General features: G+C 38.8%; 1 protein-coding gene across 2 annotated transcripts; it reads right to left on the minus strand.

The window, feature by feature from the left end:
• Nucleotides 1-1,145: 1,145 nt before the first annotated feature.
• On the minus strand, nucleotides 1,146-22,946 carry wdr35 (WD repeat domain 35). 2 transcript variants are annotated; one of them, XM_063909051.1, is made up of 28 exons: nucleotides 22,562-22,946; nucleotides 22,336-22,453; nucleotides 20,999-21,070; nucleotides 20,655-20,747; nucleotides 20,441-20,569; nucleotides 20,143-20,276; nucleotides 19,029-19,194; nucleotides 18,790-18,935; nucleotides 18,439-18,564; nucleotides 15,177-15,362; nucleotides 14,973-15,008; nucleotides 14,818-14,878; nucleotides 13,058-13,202; nucleotides 11,722-11,791; nucleotides 11,114-11,167; nucleotides 10,915-11,024; nucleotides 10,605-10,824; nucleotides 10,010-10,090; nucleotides 9,708-9,844; nucleotides 8,463-8,666; nucleotides 7,832-7,978; nucleotides 5,194-5,326; nucleotides 4,973-5,083; nucleotides 3,906-4,070; nucleotides 2,901-3,041; nucleotides 2,656-2,812; nucleotides 2,246-2,477; nucleotides 1,146-1,494 (listed from the first exon to the last, which is right to left on the minus strand). In XM_063909051.1, the coding sequence occupies exons 1-28, from the start codon at nucleotides 22,583-22,585 to the stop codon at nucleotides 1,344-1,346; spliced, it is 3,549 nt and encodes a 1,182-aa protein (XP_063765121.1). In that variant the 5' UTR covers nucleotides 22,586-22,946; the 3' UTR covers nucleotides 1,146-1,343. The 2 variants fall into 2 exon arrangements, 1 of the variants encoding a protein (XP_063765121.1); XR_010168066.1 differs by lacking the exon at nucleotides 1,146-1,494 and having other exon boundaries at nucleotides 2,419-2,477; nucleotides 2,656-2,832.
• Nucleotides 22,947-23,158: the final 212 nt, after the last annotated feature.

Below are 23,158 nucleotides of genomic sequence, written 5' to 3' on the forward strand. Positions count from 1 at the left end.
AAGAGCCACTTCAGTGCAGTACACATACACTGATCAAGACATGGTTTTACATCAAATTCAGGAATTTTCTCAGATTTTAAGAACATTTTGCCAAAGTAGAAGTTTTTACTCCCTTTGTGCCAAGTAAAAAAATAAATCTTCAGTATTAATTGGACTGTAAATCGAATTAGACTGTTTTGAAGTAAATCGAACTTCTAATTTTGAAACACATATTCATTCTGAAAGAAACCTTTTTTGTACCTTCGTCCATATGAACTCTAATGCTCATAGTGTAAATACATTCAGTCTGTTTATACCTGTCACATATATATATATATATAGTTGTATATACTTATATTTTACCTCAACAACTCTGCACTTTCTGCAGTTTTGCAGTTCAGGTTGGATGCTAACTACATTTTGTTGTCCTAAGTACTTGTACTCTGTGCAGTGACAATACAGTTGAATCTAACCTATGAACTTCACAATTACTTGCTGAATGAGAAGACATGTTCAGTACTGAAATGCAAAAAAGCCATGATTTTTTAGGAGACCTAAACACCTGTTGCCCTTTTGCGTGACAGCCAGGACAAAATGTATACAAGATAAAAATCAGCCCCTGCCATCACTGAATGTCACCTTCTATGCTTATGGGCTGATGGCCGCCAACATGGAAAATAAATCAGTCAATAAATCAGGGCGTCCCTTACCATGCAATCAATGGCGGGGTCGAATCTTTTAAAAAACATTCAAATTCACGCAAACATTCAAGTCTCAAGAAAGCAATGTAGGACTAAAAACTTGCCCATTGGCAAATTAAATCCTATCATAAACCAATATGTTAAAACCACAACAAAAGTGGAGTTTCCTTTTAAACCATGTGCTCATTGCTCATGCTGACCTCTGAAGAATGCAGGGCTTATCCCACTTAAAGCAGTAAAACTAGTTCAAGTATTCTTAACTAGTTGCCAAACGGACTAGTTAGTTTCACTTGTTTGAAAGTCATGTACAACATGTACAGTGATCAAGAATGCAACATGACATAAAAAAGGGGACCAAAATGAAATACAAAAAACATTCTGACTTTGAATGTGAAATTTTATTCAATAAACTTTCATATAAAAAAGGTAACAAATGAGTTTTGTTCATACAAGTATTTTGTATAATTTAAGACAGAAGAAATACATGTAAGTGGATTATAAAAACATAAAACATATTTTGCTCTGCTTTAACTGTGAACATGTGTCACTTTCAAAATGAAGCTATTAGAAGAAGTAAATAACCTGGTTCATGTGCGCTCCCTCAAATACACAGTTTCTTCTGTGCAGGCTACATTACAATGCTTTTTCTCCTGGGTTGGAGCTTTACGCTATAGCACTGTGACACAGGGGGCAGCAGTTATATTTGGATATCTCCTGCCCTTGAGCGCAGTGTTTACACACACTGCACATCCAGAACTGGTACTCCTGGATCGGGAGGCCCGTCACAATGCATGTGGGTAATTTTCCATCCGCCCTGAAAGAGGGAAAAATTGATTGAGTCAGAAATGACTGTGAGGCAAAGAGAAGTCAGTAAAGAGGCTCAAGGAAGACAAAAAGCTCTTTTAAACCTTAAGTGCTTTTAGGGATTGTCCAACGTTGTTGTTTAATGGCAGACTATTTAGCGGCAAATGAATGTGCAAAGGCCAAAGTGGTTCTATTTAGGCTCTTAATTATTCATAGGTGTATTTTTGGCAATCCTGAATGTGGTCCTTGGCTTCTTCTGTCCCAGAGACGTCTCAATTTCTCTGCATGAAAAAACCTTTTTAACTGTAGCCTTTCCAACACAATTTAAGTCTGTAATCAAAGATAAAATAAAAAAAGCATAAGAAGTTAAAGTAAAAGGTCTAATAAAAACTGAACAATACAATAGAAAAATAGATTACAAATATTTATATACATAAAATAAGCTAGAGTAAAAAGTGCAATAAAATAAAGAAATACAATTAGAAAATGTATATTAACATAAGAAGTAAGAGGAAAATGTAATACAACGAAATAAATGTTTATGTAAACATAAGAAGCTAAAGTAAAAATGTGCTATAAATGATAAAACAAAACAGAATAAAAGTCCCCAAAAATACAAATGCAATAATGATATAAACATGAGGAATCAAACTAATAATGGGCACTTCTAGATAATAAACAAAAAAGAACATTATTACATTTTGCATATTAACAATAAGAATTTTAAAAAGAATAAGAAAGACGTTGACATGGTGCCTCACCCCTCGGAGGATGGAAACAGCTCCGTGCTGCTGCTGTTGTGCTTGGTGAAGATCTCCAGGGCCAGATCCTCATACTGCTGCCGCTGTTCGGGGCTCAGGCACTCCAGGGACTCCAGCTTGATGAAGGCCTGCGAGCATTGTCCGAAGCACCTGTTGGCTGTGCAGCAAATGGCCAGCAGACAGTAGATCTCCACCGCTGGGATGATGTCCTCATACTCACGCAGATGGAGGGCTTCAAACATGGAGAAATAGAGATTGAACTCCAAATCAAATCGTATAATAAGAATCAGACACAGGTTTATGGCTGTTATATGTAATCCCTTTCATTCCCAAAGTGAAGTTTAAGAGTTTCACAATTAACCAACAAGTGCAAAATTAAAATCGCAAGAAGTACTATTTATTTTTGGTACCTGTGGTCATGGCGTTGGGCAAGTAGCCGTCATACAGCTGCCGCTGAGCGAGCAGGAAGAAGTGGTAGGCCTCCGCTCCACGCCACGCATTGTCCACGATACGGTTATCTGAAGAGGAGGCATCTTCCTCAAGCAACCCAGCAAGTGCAGTTGTTGCCTAAATACGATTTTTCAAAGCTTTTATTACAAGAAAAATAGACAACATATCTATTTGTAGAATATATGTATCAGTAGTAATAGATTACCTCAGACTTCTTCCCTTTGGCTTTGCTCTGCTGGGACGTCTTCACCTGCTCGTGGTAACTCTCCACAAGATGCGCTGCGAGCACGTAGAGCTTCTTCACCCGCAGAGGCCGCGTCCCTTTCTTCGCCTCCTCATCTGCTACCTGTGACAGTAGCAACAAAGTCAGATTAAATCAAATTCATTAGCAATATACACATACGCAGCTGCTTGTATCTTTTTATAAAGGTGAATGTATTCTTGTATTAATATCACTCTATAAGCATCATATGTTACGTAGTTTATCTGTTCATTTTAGCTGTCTTTTCACACTGAAATAGTCTGGACGTCCTCTACAATTAAATTGAAAAAAAAAAAAGAAGTTGAAATTGAAAGATCTTTTTCAAACCTAAATAGGTAGGAAATCACAAAAACAGAAATTGTAAGACACTTTGTTCCTCGGTTCCCCAAGGTATTTACAGTACATACAGCCGCGGAAAAAATTAAGAGACCACTTCAGCATTTGAGTTAAATGATTAGATTTTTTGTATTCTTTAAACTACTGAAATGTTTCTCTGTCTTGAAATTCAACAGACACTGGAAAGCTGCCATACACATGTAGAGATGAAGTTTTAAGAAACATTTGGAGTGGTCCCTTCCATTTTTTCCCGGAGCTGTAGAAGTTGTGAGAAAACATAGACGAACAACTCAAAACTGAGGACTAGACAACGTGAGTGTGGTTTATTAACACAGCTGAAGGTTTAACAGGAAAACAGTTGTAAACAGTTACTCTCAACATTCTATGTTTCCATGGTAACACACGGACAATGTCCAACTCCTACTCTGTTAGTATGAGGGAAAGTATCCCAGAAGAGGCACATCAAGTGTTTACTTGAGGTAAATCACAGACAATAGTGGCTTGTGTACATGTAATACAGTTTTCACTTCTACATCGAATGATGGTCTGTACAAATCTTTGAGTTTATTTGAAAATGAAGCTACTTGAAAGAACCTAAAAACAAGAGCCTACCTTAAACATGAGTTTGGCTGCATCGAGGAAATAGTGGGCTTTCCGATAGAGCTCCACCACCTCTAAAGTCTTATTCTTCTCCAGAAGATGTGAGGCATACTTGGAGAGAAGAGATTTGATCTCCTTCATGTTGTGAGTCCTGGCCAGTTCCACTGCCTTGTTCCACTGAAAGAAATCAACACGATCATTCAAAAACTAAATCACAAAAACCATTACTTTTCCTTTTAGCTAGAGTATAGAAGTCAGTGCTGCGGAAGCGAAAATCTGTTTTTACAACAAAAAACACTTTCTGGATTCTCAAATCTTGCTAAAATAAGTTAGTACTGTATTTTTCAGACATTCTAGGGGTTAAACCAACAGGAGTCAATGAATAGTGACAGCCTATTTCATTTCATTTTCAAAAGCACAGCATTAACTCAGAATGAGAAAGATAATTAGTTGAGTACTCGAGGCTGATTGGTCAATTGCGAATTGTCTGCAGTCTGCTCTTTTAAGCCAGCAGACCATTGCTAAGGAGGACGCTCTGATCAAGGTATCATGTTCAGCCAAATCCATCTGCAGACAAACTCGGTCAATTTAACGTAATTGGTGGCCAAATAAAACATTGTTTTGAAAAAACAGAGCGGATTACTTTTTCAATATTTATTGTTATGTTGGTACGCAGTGGAACGGACTACTTTTTCTAAGCAGAAGCAATACGATCTTTGTTAAATCATAATTGTGAGTCTAGTCGTTGGTTCGTTAAGAAGGTAGCCGCGTAACGACCCGGTCATTAAAAAAAGAACACCAGCATCAGGGTCCTGCGGCGTCCAAACCTGAGCAGAGGACAGTTAAACAACCATCTTGAGTCAGGTGTGAAACTTGACATTGGGAGAGCAAAGCCAGAGAGCAGCGTTCACACTTCCTGGCTAAATATCTCTGGGGAAGAGGATGGCAGAGGGAGGACAGCGGGTGCCACGGTGACTGTTACGGTACAAAGCGTGTGTCACTCCGCTCCGGGAATGCTTTATGTGTTCAGGGTGTCCCTCAGAAGCTGTGGCGCCGCAGGATCTCTGTCTGATTCTCACCTGGTTCAGATGGACGCAGGTGTCCACGGCAGCTTTGGGCTGGCTGCACTTCAGATAAGCCTTCACAGCCTGTTCACACATGCCCACAGTGGCAAACATCTGTCCGATTTCCTAAAGGGGATGATAGAAGAGCCATTGATGTCTGGAAAATTGTAAGTAATAAAGCCCGAAGAAGATTTCGAAGATTTATTTAGGGTCGGATTTGAATTTTTTTGGCTCACCGGTAATAGTTTGTGGTTCTCTGGCAGCAGAGAGGTCAGCTTCTCAAGGCCGGGATAGTCCTCCAACATGTAGTAGCACTCTGCCAGCCTCTCCTGGTTACGACCCTGAAGGTAGTACTGCACCGCGTTGACCCTTGAAGAAAAACGTGATTTACAGTGAGGCACTTTCCTTTAATTCATACTCACATGGCTAAACAACACTGATAATGATAATGGTTCCTGTAGTTATTCTTACTGTACATCCTGGCTGGAAGACTACTTATGTGGTTTCATTGTAAGTGATAGGGACCCACGGTCTTAAATGAGACTTCAGTCTTTTGCAGTCTTTTAAGTACAATATTCTCTCTTTTTGTTCCTACGTCTCAGTAAGCAAACACACTGAGAAACAGAAGGATATTGCAATACGATAGGATATTGTCAGATTAAGTCATAAATGTTTCTTACATCACATCAGCTCCTTTTGTAACAGCATCAAGAACAAGTATTAAGACAATACAACCGAAACCTTTAACAGAACATTACGATCACTGAAAACAACGTGTTCAACAGCCTTTAATGTACATTTCATTTAAGGATTGACATCAGATTTGGGAAACCTGTATCTGTGATTTGTTAAGATATCCACCTGATCTCCCACTGCTGAAGCCTTTATTATCTGAGGTTGAACATCAGATTGCATTCCTCCGTCACCTACACTGAACTCATGATTGATTATGGTATGTATCAATAATTCAAAGAGAGCAGGATGAATTTAATGAATGTTAAGCTATCATTTAAGGGCGCAATCTTGTTATAGGCACTTACCTGCATTTGTAGATGCCTGAGATATAGTAAATATACTGCATGGTACTAATATCGTCTCATAATTGAAATATGAGTGTTTATATATGCATGATGTGTACATTCATAGCTCTATGGCACATAAAACATGTACAGTGGGGCAAAAAAGTATTTAGTCAGCCACCAATTGTGCAAGTTCTCCCATTTAAAAAGATGAGAGAGGCCTGTAATTTTTATCATAGGTACACTTCAACTATGAGAGACAGAATGAGAAAAAAAAATCCAGGAAATCACATTGTCTGATTTTTAATGAATTCATTGGTAAATTCCTCGGTACAATAAGTATTTGGTCACCTACAAACAAGCAAGATTTCTGGCTCTCACAGACCTGTAACTTCTTCTTTAAGAGGCTCCTCTGTCCTCCACTCGTTACCTGTATTAATGGCACCTTTTTGAACTCGTTATCAGTATGAAAGACACCTGTCCACAACCTCAAACAGTCATACTCCAAACTCCACTATGGCCAAGACCAAAGAGCTGTCAAAGGAGACCAGAGACAAAATTGTAGACCTGCACCAGGCTGGGAAAACTGAATCTGCAATAGGTAAGCAGCTTGGTGTGAAGAAATCAACTGTGGGAGCAATTATTAGAAAATGGAAGACATACAAGACCACTGCTAATCTCCCTCAATCTGGGGCTCCACGCAAGATCTCACCCCGTGGGGTCAAAATGACCACAAGAACGGTGAGCAAAAATCCCAGAATCACACGGGGGGACCTAGTGAATGACCTGCAGAGAGCTGGGACCAAAGTAACAGAGGCTACCATCAGTAACACACTATGCCGCCAGGGACTTAAATCCTGCAGTTCCAGACGTGTCCCCCTGCTTAAGCCAGTACATGTCCAGGCCCGTCTGAAGTTTGCTAGAGGGCATTTGGATGATCCAGAAGAGGATTGGGAGAATGTCATATGGTCAGATGAAACCAAAATAGAACTTTTTGGTCAAAACTCAACTCGTCGTGTTTGGAGGAGAAAGAATGCAGAGTTGCATCCAAAGAACACCATACCTACTGTGAAGCATGGGGGTGGAAACATCATGCTTTGGGGCTGTTTTTCTGCAAAGGGACCAGGACGACTGATCCGTGTAAAGGAAAGAATGAATGGGGCCCTGTGTCGTGAGATTTTGAGTGAAAACCTCCTTCCATCAGCAAGGGCACTGAAGATGAAGCGTGGCTGGGTCTTTCAGCATGACAATGATCCCAAACACACCGCCAGGGCAACGAAGGAGTGGCTTCGTAAGAAGCATTTCAAGGTCCTGGAGTGGCCTAGCCAGTCTCCAGATCTCAACCCCATAGAAAATCTTTGGAGGGAGTTGAAAGTCTGTGTTGCCCAGCGACAGCCCCAAAACATCACTGCTGTAGAGGAGATCTGCATGGAGGAATGGGCCAAAATACCAGCAACAGTGTGTGAAAACCTTGTGAAGACTTACAGAAAACGTTTCACCTCTGTCATTGCCAACAAAGGGTATATAACAAAGTATTGAGATGAACTTTTGTTATTGACCAAATACTTATTTTCCACAATCATTTGAAAATAAATTCTTTAAAAATCCTACAATGTGATTTCCTGGATTTGTTTTTCCCATTCTGTCTCTCATAGTTGAGGTATACCTATGATGAAAATTACAGGCCTCTCTCATCTTTTTAAATGGGAGAACTTGCACAATTGGTGGCTGACTAAATACGTTTTTGCCCCACTGTACAAGGGAGAGCAAGCATTGTCTCTTTGGTTAAATGTGAAGGTGCAATGAAAATATTCATTAGTTAATCAAACGACCAGGGGAAAACTCAGTTACGTACCACTTCTGTCTGTCAGCAAAGTAATCGCCGATGGCATTGTACGCCTGTTCCAGCAGAGCGTCATCACAGTCCCCAGAGCCGGATTTGAGCAGCTGGAGAACCCGGAACCAGTCTCCCAGCTTCATCCTCAGGCTGATAGCGAGGTCCCTACAAGACAGAAAACACCACGATCAATCATTAGGAAACAAGTTTTGGGACACTTTAAAAGTGAAAGCCAACATGAACCACATTTATAAGTCTTCTCATCCATAAGTGATTCTTTTTTAAACCAAACCACCTACCTTTTTTGGTGCCATTGTTTGCATTTAGGTTATGTAAAGTTATATGTTGCTGGTGTATGTTTGAAAATATATATTTATGTAGTTTATTGTTGTTTAATTATTCTTATTTTGTCTGTACTGTTGTTTATTAATTATAATCATTATTTAGGTTTGAGTTTTTTGTGCTTTATTTCTGCTCTTTATTTTATTATTTTTTAATTAGTACTATTACTATGTTCTATATGCTATTTACTTTGTAGAGCTATGTTTTTTTGGGGGGAGCTGGTTTAAAAAAATAGACAACACACACTTCTGTATTTTGTAATGCAAAGCTGCTACGTTGTGGGTAAACAAAACATGTCAAAATGTACCTGCGATCCATATCCAGATACATCCGCTCAGCTTCCTCGAACCTGCTGAAGTAAGCCGCCACCTCGGCCTGTTTCATGGGCTCGCTCTGCAGGTTGCCCAGCCGTTTGACGAACTCAATGCCCTGGAAGTCTTTGCAGCGGACGAAGGCCTGTTCGGCCGTCTTCAGATCCAGCTTCTGGAGGGCCGCCTCTGCCAGGAGACGCCTGGAAGGTTCATGGCAGAGGGAGGGTGGAGAGGGTCATTGTAAACCCAAATCTGTGTGTTTGTCTGTAATCAGTGGAACTGTATCAATTCGATTCTATGATTACATTTCAATGAGAGGAGTTCTTTAAGTAGGGCTGTATGATGTGTGTATCCATAGTTAGTATATACAGGGCATGCTCCCAGTTTGGTGTGACAGACTGGGGTTAAGGAACAGAAGTTAAGTAAAGTACAGATTTGCACAGGGACAGCAGAGAAAATCCACAAAGAACTAAAACAAAAGCAGCTCATGTTAATGCCGGTAACGCTCTTATCTGCTCCTGATCAGACACCAGACTCACAGAACATGCTGGCCCATCACTGTCTCTAGTTTATTGTGTGTATTTTTATTTCCATCTGCTTCTCCAATGTTTTGGGCGTGCCATATATGGGCAAGTACCTCATATAACCCTATTTTCAAACATTTCAACTGTACATTTAAGTCCCAGACTGGAAATGACCAACTTTGATGTGGCCAGAGTTTGAGGGAAATGCAAGAATTGACTCAATAGCCAGAAAAACACATGAGCTCCAGAGTCACACTGCTTCAAAAGACTTACCATAAAGCTCCTATACTCTGCATTAATCCTCCCACAACCGCACAGATTATACGCTCACAGGAAATGGGTGCTAACCTGACCTGACAACACAGTTCACATGTCTTTTGAACACTCAATTGAGGAATAGCTTTAAAGAATGAAATGTGTTGCTTCTTATCACTTTTTCCATGTTCAGAACCCTTAAATTGCATTTAAAGGACACCAGGTTTCTGCCAAATGGCAACGCACACCCCTACACACATCAGGGGTGTGCATTAAAACTCAATATTTTAACTCTTTTAGGGGAGACATCAGATAATCAATACTCATTGATTTAATGCACCATCGCCTCATTTCCAACTTGTTTTCTTCTTTTTTAAATTCAGATGTGTTGATAGCCAAACATTTTAATGCACTTTATATTTTAAGTGATGAAGAAATTATGAAATGAAAGTTTTCCTTTACCAGAGTCTTGGGTGAGGATTGTCTTCAATGAACTGCGAGGCATCTTCAATCCCAACTTTCTCTATCAAGGCACGGCTGTCCCTCAGGGAGCGGATTTCAAAGTTAATGATGTTGTCTTTGTTAGGTCTCTCTGGATCCTGTGGAGCAAAATCCCACAACTTAGTTTAATGTGTTCATCATTCATCGGGGGCATCAACACAAGTCAACAATAAGGAAGACACATTTTAAATCCACCTGCGTTAAGAGGCAAAAAAGAGAAGAAAGTCACATACTATGAGAGAAAATATCTTGATTATATTCACCTTCATGATCTCATCCAGCAGGACCGATTTGATCTCCAGGTCTTCAAATTTGCAGATGTATCCAGATGTTTGGATGGGTTCCTGTTTTATTTTAGAAATACAATACATGACGGCAAAAGTTGCTATCTGTTTATTAAAGAGGCCTTATTTAGCTTTTGGGGTTTTCTCTTTCCTGTAGTGTATTATATAGGTTTTTGTGCATGTAAATGGTCCGCAAAAGCTAAAATGCCTGGGTTCCCTCCAGAGACTCCCCCCCCGCCTGAAACACCTCCATTGGACTCCTTTGTTTACTTCCGTATAATAATTACATCGCTATGTAACGCTTGCACTTCTATTGGCGAGCATTTTAGGAGCTAGGCTAAGGGTCATCTCTAAACGGCTGACCAATCAAAATGGAGCTGGTCAGCTAACCAATCAGAGCAGGCTGGGTGAAAAGAGGTGCTGCAGCACAGGCAGTATGAGAAAAATAAAGAGCTTTTTGAACATTAAAGCTTTTTAACCTGTCACACTAGAGACACAAAGCAGAAACATGAGCCTGAAATTAGAGTAAAAGGGCCACCCCAGCTGACCAAAACACAAACACCGGAGTACACACCTCTGGGTCTAGGTTCCTGAAGACGTACATCCTGGTCTTCTCCATCATAGCAAACAGATCAGGATTATCTTTGGCCCACTTCATGTCCCAAACATCCTTACGCTCAAACTTGGACGGGTCTCCTGCGGAAGCCTGGTTTCCCATGCTGTCTTCCCCGGAGGAACGAACCTCCAGGTCCAACAGGGTCAGAACGCCTGCAATGTCGATAATGGCCAGACGACTGCAGAGAATAATAATGAAAACCTGCTGGATAAGATACTATGTATGTAGAGCAACAAGTTTAATCTGCATAAAACCATTCGATGCTTGCCTGGAGTTGCAGTTCAAAGACAGGTAGTAGGCTCTGTTGTTCAAGGTGTATTTGTGGAGGAGAACAACATTTGGGAGGCTGTATCTGTGGATGGTGCCAGACTCACGGCCCTGTAAACAAACGTACACACAAACACTCATTTTATCTATTTTTATAGCATTATTTAAACATTTTACAATCAAAACAAAGATGTACATACCACAATCAGGGTCTTATCTGTTGCTGTAATAGAACAAATGGGGTCGCGAGTCGCCTGAAACAAAACAGAAACAAGCTTCATTCTTATGGAAATGATTCTTTTGTGAGCTAATAATATTAACTATTACTTTTTGTTTTCAAACGTGAATCATTTACATCCCAAAACGTTCAAAGAAATTAACATTCAAATGTACGAAAGCGGATTCATGCCACGTGCATAATTCTTTTTGGGAAATGACCAAATATAAGAAGAAATGTTGAGTAATAAAGTCATAATGCTGTGGAAAGAAAGCAGAATTCTGAGAGATTAACATCAGAATTGTTCTACTAATTTTGACTTGGATGTGATTTTTTTCCCCTTCGAATTTAGACTTTTTTCCCCCTCCAAAATGTGAATTGTTTTTCCTCTGAACTCTGGACTTTTCTTCCACAGAATAAAGAAAACATATATCTTTTGGCGAGATCTTGTTACCACTCCCTTCCACTAGAGGTCTCTGTGTTTGCGTTCGGCTTGCTGGCTCTAATTTCTTTTTCCGTTTTTGTTGCTTTTGTGCTACAACCTGGATGTAACTAAACCTGTGCAACTTGAAAAAAATAAACCTTCCTTACTGTGAAAGCTTTTGCAAAATCTGGACTGCCCTCACTGGCTCCTGAAGGATTGCTGTCAATGTGGTAAACCCTGGAGAAGACACAGAGTGAGAACAAATGAGGATGAGTCAGACAGATGGACAAACGGTTGCCCTGTGCTCCGAGGTGAACTGTTGTCCAGGTGCTAGTACAGCTCTGGCAGAACACTATGTCACACCCAGGCTGTCTGGAACCTCAGTGGCATTTGATTCAGACGAATGAATCCTTTACATTCATCTGAATCAAAGGTCACAACCCTACTCGGAAACAGTGAGCCAACAAACCCAAGGTGTCATCCACAGAATCTGGCCTCATGGTTATCTTGCCTCCCTGTAACTTTTCACAATCTGCATTTTGAGGACTGCACGTTATAATGTTGGTACGGACGTCCAGATACATCTCATAGACTAGCATTGGGGGTCATTTTTTATTTAGTGATGCTGTTTTGCCCTTATTTCTTTCCCACAAAGTCTGCTGAAAGAGGTCTAGCCTTTTATGTGGATTAAACCCTGTGCCAGAAATGTTAAATGGTTAATTTGGAAATACCTGTCATCAGCTCGTTATATGGTAACTTAAATTTAAAAAATGATGTTGATGCGAAGACTGGATGTTGCAAAAAAGATAACATAAAAATAAAAATACCAATAAATATTAAAAGTGACTTTAAAGTGTTACATTTGGGTTGGTTATTTTATTTTAAAAAATCCATTGTGAACCAATTACCCACTTAATTGAATTGTGATAAGAATATAAAAATGTACATCCTAAATAACAGCCTGTTTAAATAAGCGCCCCCTCCAACACACATACAAACACACACCTTGACTCAAACTTGAGCCAACCTTTCCAAGCCTCAAGGATCCTTCTTAGGAGATTCTGCCACCAACACCATCTCTTCATTTATATTCTTTTAGTAAATTATTTATTTAGATAAAACTGATATTTTAATGAGTGCTTCTGTGTATGGTAAGAGTGGTTTTATTTGCCAGTGCCAAAGACAAATTCACATTATATGTAAATTGAATGGCAATAAAGTATTCTGAACCTGAAATACTATTCATTTGAAACTTTGTTGAATCTAATGCACAGTCTAGTCCTCTGTAAAACTATATTAACAGGACAAATCAAATTTTACATAGGGAATAGATAACGGTAGATGCTCCTTGGATTGGGATCAGGGTAACAGAAACTTCATTGTGAAATCTAGATATCAGCCTTCTATTTGGTTCCTATCCACTACTTGGTTTTATTAAATTCACGTCTCATTACATCAGGCTTGGACTGAGCTCTGTTGAATAGTAAATGTCAAGCAGCTCACCTCTCTCTCCCCTCCTTCTTGGTTCGTGTCACCTGGTTGATCTCAAGGGCGGTCAGTTTCTTTGCCACTCGGTACTGCCACAGGTAGAAAGCCTCTTTGGAGGCAGCGATCACATGAGTCTTGGTCATTGTGACGAATAATGGATCTGAAGGAGACAGGAGACAGACAGTTAGAAGAATGAATGTAGAAATCAATAAACAGAGTTTTTAGTTTTTGTCAGACCATTCTGCTTCATTATATATAATAGCAATAAGGTATGCACATTTCATTTCAGAATCAAAAACACTTTATTGACAACACTGGGAAAAGTTGGGTTACATTACAGTTGATGAAAATACTGTAAAAAACATATACAAAAGTATTAGAAATATAGACATAAGTGTAAGTAAAATGGTTTCCAAAATACTCCAATATATTATGAGAATACATGTGGGAATAATAGAATACAAAATGTTTTGAAAACAAAATGTATACAAAAAGAAAAGATTCATAATAATAATAATAATAATAATAACAATAATAATAATAACAATAATAATAATAATAATAATAACTTGAATGGCTAAATTGAACAAAAAATAGAATAATTGTTTTGCAGTTATTTGTACCAAACTGCATTCAAACAAATCAATGTAAATCTTTATTTTCTGTAAGTTTTTAACGAGGAACAACTCTGCATATTTTATGGATAAATACAGTCAGATTCCCTTTGACTAGCAATTATGAGGGCAAATGAGGAGACGTCTCCAGAAGACAGACACTGAACTCAGGGTCCTATTATTTACCAAGGTGAAACCCACTCAGAACCACTGAACCATTCAAATCTGCAGACTTTGTACGCTCTTGACGGTCGCTACTCAACAAACATTGGGCCACGTAAAGCAGAGACAGAATGCTAAATATTTTGAAGCCATAAAGTAACTGTCTGTTTGCTATAGGGTATTGTAGGCCCATGAAAAATGCATCTGTGGGCGGCAGGTGGAAGAACACCACGCACCATTTCTCTGTACGCAGGGTGTGATGTCTCACATTGAAGCAATACACCAGCCGATGGTAAATACGGACTTTGATCAACCCACTGCCATCCCATAAGGAGATTATTATAAGTCCTTCTTTCTGTATATATACATATATTTATTTAAGTGTCTTTGAGCATTAGGAAAAGCGCTATATACATCTTATGCATTATTATATGAATAGAATTGCATTTGACTGTTCTCTTTTATGCATGTCCTCTATCTTCTTGTCTTTCTTATTTAATGCTTGTGATTTATTGTGCTTTTAGGGTCTCTATTATCATCTGGCTGGGGACAACAGCTGGAAATACGCCATGTTGGTTAAAGCTGCCCCATTTACTGCTTTTGTTACAGTACAATAACATGAACTGTCCATGAAACCATAAAATAAACTAAACTCATAAGTATTCATTATGCTTTCTCTTAGTTTAGTTTATTTATTTATGTATTTCTATTTTAGAGCATTTTAATATGTTCTTTTTAAATATATTTACTAATAAGTTATCGCTTTACTAAAGCAAACAATGACCCTAAGAGGACCTTGTTTACATATAAAAATGATTTATTCTAGTAATTATAATGAATTTTGAGAATATAATTTAATGTAAGACAACTATGGGAATTATAATACATAATGATCAAAAATGTAATTGCTAAAAGCCCATTAAACCACATTTTAGGATTATATTGCATTATATACAGAGAAAATGTTACAAATATTTTCATCTTTACTTAGGAACTCACCAATGTCGATGTATTTTGAGTCCAGTGGAGTCCCAATGGAGTTGCACAGAATCAGGACGTACTGAAAAACAGAGGACAAGTATTTTGATGTTATTCTACAGGTACATTTATGATTCTTTACCAAATGAAAAGAATGTGTGGTATTATTTTATTACCCTGGCATGACTCCCAGACTCTAAGTCAGCATCCTCCTGTGAGGCAGCAAATCAGAAAACATGTGTGATCCTTACTGCCACAGATAAAACAGATGTGTCAGAAGCAATGGGTAGGCTTGTCTGGTCCATACAGCACTCTACTAGTGTATCAACCAACCTTCAATGTTTTCAAGTTCATAAAAGGTCATTTTTTCCGGTCTTTACCTGAGGCTGGGTGTCATCCGCTTTGCTGGCGAGGATGCAGAAGTCCCCGGACGTTGTGATGGACATCAAGCTTTTGACATATTTTACAAACTTCTCGTTGTTTTTGGTGTCCCAGAACACCACACAGTACTCTTGCCGCTCTGGCTTTGTGTAAGCATACACCACTGTGCTGCAACAGTAGCCCCACTGTAAGAGACATAGTGCAAGAGGTGAGAAATAGGAAAGAGATTTGATCAAAGAAATGTTCCTTCAAACAATCCTGCTGTCAGAATTAGTCATTTGGAGGTGTACAGTAGTAGTGATTTCCCCATTTATTAGTTTTTCCAGGAAGTGAAGTTATAACCTATGCTTCTTATTCAAAATGTGGAAGCATGGTGTTATATTATCAATGCTAACCCTTAGCTTTAACAGGATAATATCATTACTCTACTATGACACATTTTTTATTTATTTAAAAAAAAGAATACTCAACATAGCAATTTCAATGAGAATAGAAAGAATACTGGCAGGATTGATTTTTAAATGTCGTTATACCTGTATAATGACAACAAAGGAATTCAATTAAAAGGAAAAGCTTTGTGACAGATCCTACAAGCAAGCTGCTGTTGTAGTAATGTATACAATCTACATGTATAAAGAGAAAATCCATAGTCAATGTACGCCCAATAGAAGAGCTGTTTTAGCCACAGAAAGGCTCAGTTTGTTATGATATGTTTCAGACAATATTACCCTATCCTACAGAGGAATAAAGGTCACTTCAACTTTCACCTGATCCAATCTGTGACTTGTTTGCCAAATGATATTCAAAGTCTTTGAGAGTTATCCAAGAAGTAATAACAGACTGTATTTATTAAAAGGTGAAGAAAAACATTTTGTTTCGCTGTATGGTCCTTTCAATAATGTTTCCGACATTTAGAATGACAATCTGAGCCAGTAATTTACGGAATTTTATATATAATAAATGAATACCCGTTTGACTTGTGCATGTGTCATTCCATTATTGTCCATGTCTGTATTTGTGAATGTCAGTAATTGTGGAAAATATGTTAAAAGAACTCAATAAAGATAATCAAACAATCTGTGCCTGTCAGTACTGAAAAAAGAAACACTTTCAATTGTCGTATATTGCGGTTGGAGAATTGTCCCAAACATCATCTTTCCTCTCCGGCCGTACTCACTTTGTCCAACTCAAACACTTCAAATCACAGTCCCATCCAGTCAGCACTGGTGTTCCTCAGGGTTCTGTCTTGGGCCCCCTCCTATCTATCATCTACCTCAGGGATTCCCAAAGTGCGCAAGCTGCCACCAGGGGGTGCGCGAGATGAAACATGTAATGGTGGTCTGGTGTAAAAATATTACAGTGTTGTTTTTTAAGTGGGATTTTTCCATAGGCTACAATAAAAAACAGGAACAATACACGTTTCCTTTGTAATCCCTTTTATTTTAAATCAAAAAACTATAATTTATTAGTTTTTGATAGAAACGTAGAAGAAGACAGCTGCCTTCTTCTACGTTTCACTGTAGGCTAGGATATATGCGCGCCAACTCGCCAATTCATTCTTTCAAATATGATTAACTGGCTGAAATCAGGGAAACTGTCAAGTGGAACGTCTCATGACAAAGTTGTTAGTCATGAAGGAGGAGAGGGACCAAGAGAGAGTGAGGGTTTGGAGGCAACAGAGACGGAGAGAATAGGAACGAGTCCGAGAGAAGAAAATGAGCAGGAGTCAGGAAATGATTGATCCTCGTTTTTATTTATTGTCTCTGTTTCTGAGCCCATGATCTTTACTGTTGTGGATCGTTGCGATTTTTCTTTGTTGCATTATATTGAAACTTTGTTGATGTTGTTATCGTCATGCGTGTTCTGGTTATTTGCGCATGATTAAACATGAGTCTTTATGGCGATAAAACAAAGCTTTGTTGCGTTTTTTTGGGGGGGGGGGGGGGGTGCGTCAACCCGGTTGGGACGTAGAAGGGGGTGCGCCGCAAAAAAAATTTGGGAACCGCTGATCTACCTCCTACCTCTCGGCCATATCTTCAGAAAATACAATATCCAATTTCCATGTTATACGCAGATGACACCAAGCACTATTTTTCCACCAAACCCACTTCCACTCTCCCCCCCACTACCCTGTCCCACTGCTTAATGGAAATCAAATCCTGGTTCTCATCCAACTTTCTCAAACTAAACAGTGATACAACTGGGGTTCTTTTAGTTGGCTCCAAGTCCACTCTGGCCAAAATTGACAAATTCTTCCTTACCATTGACAACTCCACAGTCCCCCCCTCCCCCCAAGTTAAGAGTCTGGGTGTCATCCTCGACAGCATCCTATCTTTTGAAGTTCACATAAACAACATTACTCGATCTGCCTACTTCCACCTTCGCAATATTAACCGTCTCCGCCCGTCACTCACACCCAACAGCACTCTCAGCATTCTCATCCACGCCCTCGTTACATGCCGTATTGATTATTGCAACTCCATCCTCTCTGGTCTTCCTCAAAAACCTCTGCGTAATCTCCAACTGGTCCAAAACTCAGCCGCCCGTATCATCACCAGAACTCCGTTTAACCCCGTTAAATACCGCGTCATCTTTAACATTTTGCTCCTCACCTTCAAGGCTCTTCACACTCTTGCACCTCCATATCTCTCTGAACTCTTTCACACCTACACTCCCTTTCGTGCTCTCCGATCCTCCTCTACCTTCCAACTCACTGTACCTTCTGCCCGCTTGACCACCATGGGGTCAAAAGCCTTCAGCCACTCTGCCCCCCGTCTCTGGAACTCTCTCCCACAAGACATCCACAATATGGACTCACTCTCAACCTTCAAATCCTGCCTGAAAACCAACCTTTTTAAACTGGCCTACTCGGTGCCATAATTGCTCTAAATTGATTGTTGTTTTTAAATCTTTGTTTTTTTTTAAGTCTGGAATTACTGTTTGACCTTTGTTGTTGCTTGTTCCTAATTATGCTCTGTAAGGTGTCCTTGAGAGCTTTGAAAGGCACCCATAAATAAAATGTATTATTATTATTATTATTATTATTATTATCAATTGAAGTTAGTCAATTAGACACCGAAATATTGAAAACAAGGTCACCTTCTCTGAATTTAAAAACACAGGCAAATGGCCAGCGTTTAAACCAAGATTAGGTATTTTGTTATAAGTTCTCATTGTCTATGAGAATCCTTTTTAACAAGATAAAATATGTTTTAAAAAATGTCTTTGAAATGATTTAAAAGCCAAAGTGTTGCCCTTTACCTTGTAGTCTGGTCTTATGTTAGCAAAGTAGATGTAGGAGTCCACAGCCAGGCCAATCCGCAGCCCTCCTCCCTCCCAGCCAACTCCCGTCATCTGCTTCCCGGGCACTTTAAGGGTTCTCAGATGCTGTTCAAACAAGAAAAGTGCAACATTTATAATTATTTTACCTCGTTTTTTTATATTTCCAGTCTAGGGGTTATGGGTAATAGGGTAATGCGAGGAATTACAATATCAATGAATGAAGAACTGTTTCTAGTTTTTGGTGTTGGGAACACTGCTGATACACTGAATTGTACTGTTCTGCATGTTATGTGTAAGGAGTCAGTAGGGCAATAGAGTCTTCACCCTCACCTCTCCAAAGGGGGTGTAGAACTGCACAACATTGAACTCTTTGTCCTGATTTGCAGCTCTGAGAGAACCCGCCACCGCCAGGACACTGCCACAATGATTCCACTGGATGCTCACCACATTCATCAGGGTGTCAATACACACAGGGTCTGAGGAGAAGAGACTCATCACCATTGGTAAACATGTCATTGAAGTGTAAGCCGGAGAATATAGTGCAGACTCTGAAGGATTTTCCCACTTACATTCATCGTTCTCGTAGCGCATGATCTGACATCTTCCATTGTCAAAACAGATCGCGAGACAGGGACAGTCGGGTTCAACGTAACCCCCGGTGCCTGCATACCAGTGGATACCTGCTATACTGATGGCTCCAGTCGCATTGCTGAGGCAGCTGATGGTCATTTTTACCTGAAACATAACGTTAAATTATTATTTTGTATTAATTTTAAATAGATACACCAACAAATCTAGTCTTTTTTGATATAACGAGGAGTCGCTGAGGATCTTTCCAAAGTCCTACACTAAGGGGCTTTACACAACATGTAATGGAACTTTGTTTAGATAATTGCCTGTAATTTAAAATATTAAAAGCACAATATGTAATGTTCTGCAACTATTGGTGTCTCAATAAAAACAATAACAAAGGCAACGTTTGGTGGTGTAGAGAAGTAGAGCTGGATCAGAGGAGTTTGTTATTGTAGTCAGCTTCATTCTGTGAGGATTCCTTAATATTTGATCATTCAGAAGGTATTAACAGAGAGACAAATTACCTGCAGAGATCTTTGCCTTTCCAAAACAATGAGTCAGTTATTTAAAACCCAGAGTAAAGCAGTCTCAAGTAAGAAATCTGGGTTTTTCCAATTTAGTTTGGCAGACATAAGATGGAGTGGCTGCAAGCTAACTGCTAACATTGGCTCATCTTTTTCCCTTTTATCTGGGATCAAGACATTCTATGACAATTATCTTTCATCCGATTAAATATATAGCCAAAAAAAAAAAAGGGTCTTAAAACTGGATAAAAAGTTACTTGATGACATTTTCTGGCACACAACGCTGAAGAAAATACCTTTGAAAGAATGCTACCTTGATTATAATTTTGGATTTCTCTAGGTTTGGAAATGGTTGGAAACATTTAGGGTAATGCAATTACATAACTCAAGAAAATATATTTTGTGAGTCTAATGACTTGCCCAACAATAAACCCTCCGATACTGTATGTTGATAGACTCTTCTTAAACATCCAGATATGCTCCTGCCATCATGGTCAGAAAATTGGCATCCTATGAGTCAGAAACCCAGGTAGTTCTACATAGGTTAGTGCTAAAATGTCTAATTTACTGAAGTTTATGCACTCACTATGAAGTTTCCTTGATTGTCATAGATTTGCACTTCCCCGTTGGCCATGCCGAACAGGAGGATCTTGCTGTCTGGTGACCATGCCACATGAGCAAGCTGATTTCCCTTTAGCTCCTTTCCCCAAATCCTGTTTCCTACAAAAACAAAAGAAAAGCATTTATCCTAATGCACTTAATAGCATTCCCTCAGTATGTGAACAAAGCAAACCTTGTCAAGTGATTGGACGCTAAATCTGTTTGGAAAATGTTTGGAATTGATGACTGTTTGTCAGATTTTTAGCTGTAACATCTGTATTTACCGTCTACTGATCCGACAATGACTGCTCCATCTTCATACACGATGCAGATCTTCTGACCGTCAGCATTCCAGCTCATGCTCCTCACCACCGACTTGTTCCGGTTGTTGATCATCTCCTCATACCAGGCACCTTTGGGAAAGGCCAAGATAGACTACTTTAAATACCACATGTATTTCATGACAACATGCACTTTATATCTTATTGCAATAATCACCTTTGTAGAGCATCCATACAATAATAAGCCCATTCTGGTCACTGGTTGTCAGCTTTTCATACTGCTCGTTCCACGTGACCACTTGTACAGCGCCTGCGGAGGGAGAAGTGTCAGATCATATTTATTTGGCTCTCTCCACAGCCTTTGACGTAAGAGGATTGTGAACAATTGTTCAGATCTGACAAGTTAAAAAAAGTTCGGAGAAAAAAGTCATAATTCTGAGAATAAAATCGGAATTATGACCTTTTTCTCAGGACTTAATAGAAATAAACTGTAGGTCAGATCACAAAAAAAACTTCATGAGGCCCTAATTCTAATCTTGGTGACAACTGAATATCACTTACCACTGTGTCCCTCTAGAGTCTGATTCATGGACAGATTAGAGGGTGCAGCAAGACCTTTAAGTTTGGCATCATCTGTTCAGAAAGCGGAAAGAGAAATCAGAAAAAATAACTATTTTATCAGTGAAAGTTTAAAAAATACTCTCTACAGACCAGCGCTACAGCATTGGATCAGTAGTTTGTAGCTAAATTCCAGCAAAGAGTTGTTAAGATTTTTTCTCTGTATTGTAAGTGGCTTTGAACAACATAATCTGACTCAGCGACAGAGTGAACAAGGTGGCACCAGTTTTACTACCAGAACAGAGCTGACAGGCTTATGACATTTTCAAAAGCTTTATTAGATGCTGTTAAAATCTCAATCACATGAGTATAACATGATTTCCTTGAAAAAATGTTTTCACACAAAGCAGAAGGTATGGAATACTATACATAAATGCTTTACCGGACCACTTGTATTTTATCCTAGAGCAAAATATAATAGCAACAAATAAACACTTGAAACATCTTGAATCTTGACTTTGGGCTAGAATGTATCTATTTATTAATATTAATATTATGGTCATTACTATAAAAACCACAACAAGTCTGAACATTATTGAAAATACAAAAAGGGATTTTATCTAGTGAAATAATTGGTAAGATAAGATGTACTTTATTGATCCCAACATGTTTTGTATCTTTTTAATACAGCACATCCAACAGCTATAAACTGTAAAGCATTTCACGTCAATTGTTTAGATCCAGAATCAAGTTTATTGCCAGGTACATTTACACATACAAGGGATTTGATTTAGTGCCTGGTGGTTATAGTAGCCTCTTTGTTTCTTTCCTTTAGGACTAAGAGTTCTTCCTCAATTCAAAAACGGGTAGCCCAAGTAAAACAGAAATTAAGGCTGCAACCATCAGGTGTTTACTTTATTTATGAATCTGCTTATTATTCTTGATTAATGGTTGGGTCTATAACATTTCTAAACATTTAGAAAAGTGACCATACCATACAAGTGTTTTGAATGTATTGTTTTATTAGTCCAAAAACCAAAGATTTTCACTTTAATGTATTATAAAACACATGAATGCAGGATATGTCAATGATAAATGAAGATGTTGCTTAACAAATGACTTTAACGAGTAAAACACCATATATATATATATATATATATATAGTGTTTTACTCGTTAAAGTCATATATATATATATATATATATATATATATATATGGTGTTTTACTCGTTAAAGTCATATATATATATATATATATATATATATATATATATAGTGTTTTACTCGTTATATATTAAAGATACGTAACATTACCAGGACTGTTAGCAAGATGAACTTACCTGTCTGACTCTCAAGCTTAAGTACCCTGAGGAGACCATCGTCTCCTCCACAGGCAATGAAGCCTTGATCTTTGTTCCAGGAGACACATTTCAGATGGATATTGTTGGGGATAGCAATCTAAATACACGGGAAAATCCAAGCTGTTAACCAAAGCTCTTTGTAATAACTGACGTATTTATAAGTGTAAAGTAGTAGGCAGAGCACAGGAGGTTGGGCGACACTCACCTTCTTGCTGAGGTAGATAAACATGGCTGGGGTGATAGCAGACCTCGGCTAATCGCTAACGGCCTAGTTATATTAGAACACTAACAATGTCAACAAGCAAACTAGACTGCTAAAGTGAGTTAACTTCTTTAAACCTAGCTATGCAACATCATGAGGCCTCAACTAGTGGCTGTAACGTTAGCATACCGTTAGCTTTGCTAGTTATCTCCTGTCAAACGCGACAAAGTTAGCATTCAAACTACCAGAGACGTTTAACGTTAAAGCGTAGCCTCACACACTTAAAGACCGACTAATACTGTAGTTGATAACGTATGCATCTTCATTGATAAACGATTCAATTTCCAAGTTTCATTGCTTACAGAGTACTAAAGCTTCACTCCGTCTCCCGTGGTAACCGTAAACCGGAAGAAAGTTGACCTAGGAGGTGTTTCTGGTAATTGTAGTTTTTCTTTCCGTTCCTGGTGTTGGATATTCTTCTGAATAACCAGCCGTTTCTTTGGCTCCATTATTAAAATAAGCCGTTCATTGTTGTTTATGCGGGAACTATATGTATTAGTTTTTGAAAAAAAAGTTACAGTGCTTTTAGCTTACCATGGA

Source organism: Eleginops maclovinus, chromosome 19 (assembly GCF_036324505.1).
Source record: "Eleginops maclovinus isolate JMC-PN-2008 ecotype Puerto Natales chromosome 19, JC_Emac_rtc_rv5, whole genome shotgun sequence".
Taxonomy (NCBI): domain Eukaryota; kingdom Metazoa; phylum Chordata; class Actinopteri; order Perciformes; family Eleginopidae; genus Eleginops; species Eleginops maclovinus.